General features: G+C 42.8%; 1 protein-coding gene across 1 annotated transcript; it reads left to right on the forward strand.

Annotated features, from left to right (window-relative positions):
* The first annotated feature begins 835 nt into the window (after window positions 1-835).
* LOC102064021 (tetraspanin-3-like) lies at window positions 836-1,705 on the forward strand. The gene has a single exon (XM_005491487.3). It carries the CDS (start codon window positions 881-883, stop codon window positions 1,694-1,696), a length of 816 nt encoding a protein of 271 aa, XP_005491544.3. The 5' UTR covers window positions 836-880; the 3' UTR covers window positions 1,697-1,705.
* Window positions 1,706-3,103: the final 1,398 nt, after the last annotated feature.

A 3,103-nucleotide genomic window follows, 5' to 3' on the forward strand; every position in this document is an offset into this window, starting at 1 on the left:
GGAGCAATAATATTCTTCTGATAATGCTGATAAGTGGCATCAATTCCCTTTGTTATTATTGTGAAGTGATTTAGCTGGTGTGTAGTTCAGTTTCTTTACACACAAGGAAAAACTAATATAGCACTTACTGCCTCTTGTATTCAGTCATAACAGCAGTCAGTCAGATCACTGGCAAGGCAAGCTGAGGGGTAAAATTGTGAAATAGCTGGGATTTCTCATCCAGGTGTCTTGAGTAATTGAAGCTATCTATAGAGAAGACTTGCTGAGTAAAAAAGGGCAGAATATTATTAACATCATTATGGCCCTTAAAACACTGAATGAATGATAAAGGTGTTGAGGAGGATAATAAGTCTAGGTGAGTATCACCTGTGGAGATTCCTTATTGAATAGCTCTGCTTAAACCAGAGCCATTAAGCTCTGCTCCAACCAGAGCCATTTGTCGATGGCTCTGACTTGCCCATGTGTTGCCATCCTGGCTACTGCTGGGGAGAGTTGGGCAGTCCGAGTAATCTGAGCAAGCAGTGCTCGCTACCACTTTGACTATTCCTCTGCATTTAGGTCTTCCACACATGAAAGAAGTGCAGCCTTCCTCCAGCTGTCCTCCTTCAAGTGCAGATGTCTCCAATGACAGCAGAGTAAGGGACCCTCCACAGCAAGCTGGGCACATACCTTCTTGGTTTCTGCAGGCTGTGCTGAACAAGCTGCAGCAGCAGCAGCATGTGATCAAGCTGATTTAGGGCTCAGTCTTTGTCCTAAGGAGCCTTATCTGAGTTGCTCTCTTGCAAATTGTTTTTAGGTGGAGATATCATCTGCTGCACCTGGATAAGTGGGGTTGAAGCCTCTTAAATGCTGATGAGGAGGGTTAGCTGGAGTGAGCAGAATGAGGAGAGTTAGGGCTGTGATGGCTCTGGCTTCCTTGTGGTGCCATCAGGATGCTTACCGTAGGTCCTTTGCTCAATCTGTGCTGAGGTTCTTAGGCTTCATCTTCTGGGGTGCTGCTGTAGCTCATATGTTTGGTGGAGTTGCAGTGATCCTGATTTTCAAGAACTACAGATATTTGTTTCAGGAGGCTTACTTGTCTCTCCCTGGTTGGTTGGCTCTTGTAACTGCACTTATATTGCTACCTACTGGAGTTTTGGCTGTCTCTATTTCTGTTAAGAGTTCCTGCAATCAGCAAGGGACTTTGATGTACTTGCTGCTGCTCCTTCTTTGCTTAGAAATGTCTTCAGTAGCTCTGGCACGTTCCTACTGTGTTAGGACAGCTTCTCCGCTGGAAAGTGCTATCAGTTACCTTGTTCACCAGCACAACTGGACATGCTCTCAGGATCCTGGAAGCAGTGCTGTGGATGAGATACAGAGGAAGCTGCACTGTTGTGGGGTCCACAACTACACAGACTGGCTAAAGGCATCATCTCTGCATCATCCAACTTGTGTCCCTGAAAGCTGCTGTAAGGAGAAGCATTCCCTCTGCAGGGGAGACTTAGGCCATGTGGAGCAGCTTTCTGAGGAAGGCTGTCTAAAGAAGCTGGAAGACCAGTTGTGTTTTTCTATGCTCTACATTTTTTGGTCTTGTATTGTGCTAAGCATCCTGGAGATCTTGGCTGCTGTCAGCAATTGCATCCTCATGAGACGTCAGCCATTCCGTGAACTTAGTATGCTGGACTCGTATGTCTTCTCACAGTACTATATGTACTAGCTGCTTTGCTGGACCTTTTCCTACATGTTTCCTTGGCTTTTTACTACTTTGTTGTTGCATTGGAAGAAAATTTTTAAAAATTATATAAATAATAATAATAATAATGAATCAAACTAATTGATCACTGTTGGATTTTTTTTTTCTTTAGTGTCATGATCTTGGATCAGTTTTCCCACAGGTTATTTTTCAATAAGCATTGTTTATGTGAAAATCTTCTAGGGACAAGTCTTCAGCTTGTGCAGACACAAAACCACTGTACGTGAGTGCAGGGGAAGGAAGCAGTAAGAAAAGGTGTATCTGGCTCAGGGCAACTTGTTGTGAGGTCGTGAGCTTTTGGACTGCATCTTAACTGTACTAGAATCTTGCAGAGCAATTAATGTGCGAACTTGTGTTGGAAGCTTTGGTTTTTCTATAAGACCTTTGGATAAAGTTTAATATTTATTTTTCTTGCTAAAATGCTGGTTTAAGTAACTTATTCTTCAATGAAAATCCATGTCAGTTTTTGAAGTGGCATGAGGGTACAATCTAAATAGATTTGACAGCAACAGAGTAAGTAATACCATGATGAGCAGCAGGAGGTAAGGCAGTCTTGGGAGTTGCACAGGAAGAATTCCCAAATAATAGAGCAAGGAAGTCTGTCTGTATTCATTCATTTATTTCATGACAGAGCAAGGAAGGAGTCAATTATTTTTTGGAAAAAAAGTAGTGTGTGCTTGAATTATGCTAGAAATACACTGCTTTTCCCTAAGATATGTCTGCCCTTCTTACTAAATCCACTTATTAGTTTTCTGTCAGTCTCCCTCCAGCCTGCATGTGCTGAAAGGGACTAACCTAGCATGTGGAAGTTAGACATATGCTTGTTTATGTCAGTGCTGTTGGTGTTTAGAGAGGGGCTGGCAAAGGCTCTGCTCCACCTGCGCTGGACTGTGCTTGTTTGTATGTATCCCTTTGGAAAGTGTCCTGAGCCCTTCTGCTGGGAATGGGAATGGGCACTCCAGCAGCTCTAGCCTTTGGTAAGTGTGTGTAGGAGATCTCCAGGGCCTACAACTGCACCACATGGTTTTACTGGGCTGGAAACAAGGACAAGGCCTGGGTCACCAAAAGTGCTGGACCTGGCAATTCCTTTAGTGCTTGAAGTAATAATCAATTCAATCACTATTGCCCTATGTTTTTTACAAAACTTCAGGTAACTTAGTGCAAATTTCAGGCCCTAAATCACCAGACGCTGATTTTCACAAGCAGAAAAGAGAAAAAACAAGAGAACATTAGGTCAGTTCTTGAATGCTAATTATTAGCCATGTGAAGCAACAAACATGAGATATACTGCAAATCTCCTCCAATAGAAAAAAAAAACCAAAACAACAAACCCAAACCAAGCAAAAATCCCACCAAAATCCAGACACCTCC

This window comes from Zonotrichia albicollis, chromosome Z (genome assembly GCF_047830755.1).
Source record: "Zonotrichia albicollis isolate bZonAlb1 chromosome Z, bZonAlb1.hap1, whole genome shotgun sequence".
In the NCBI taxonomy this organism is placed as follows: Eukaryota; Metazoa; Chordata; class Aves; order Passeriformes; family Passerellidae; genus Zonotrichia; species Zonotrichia albicollis.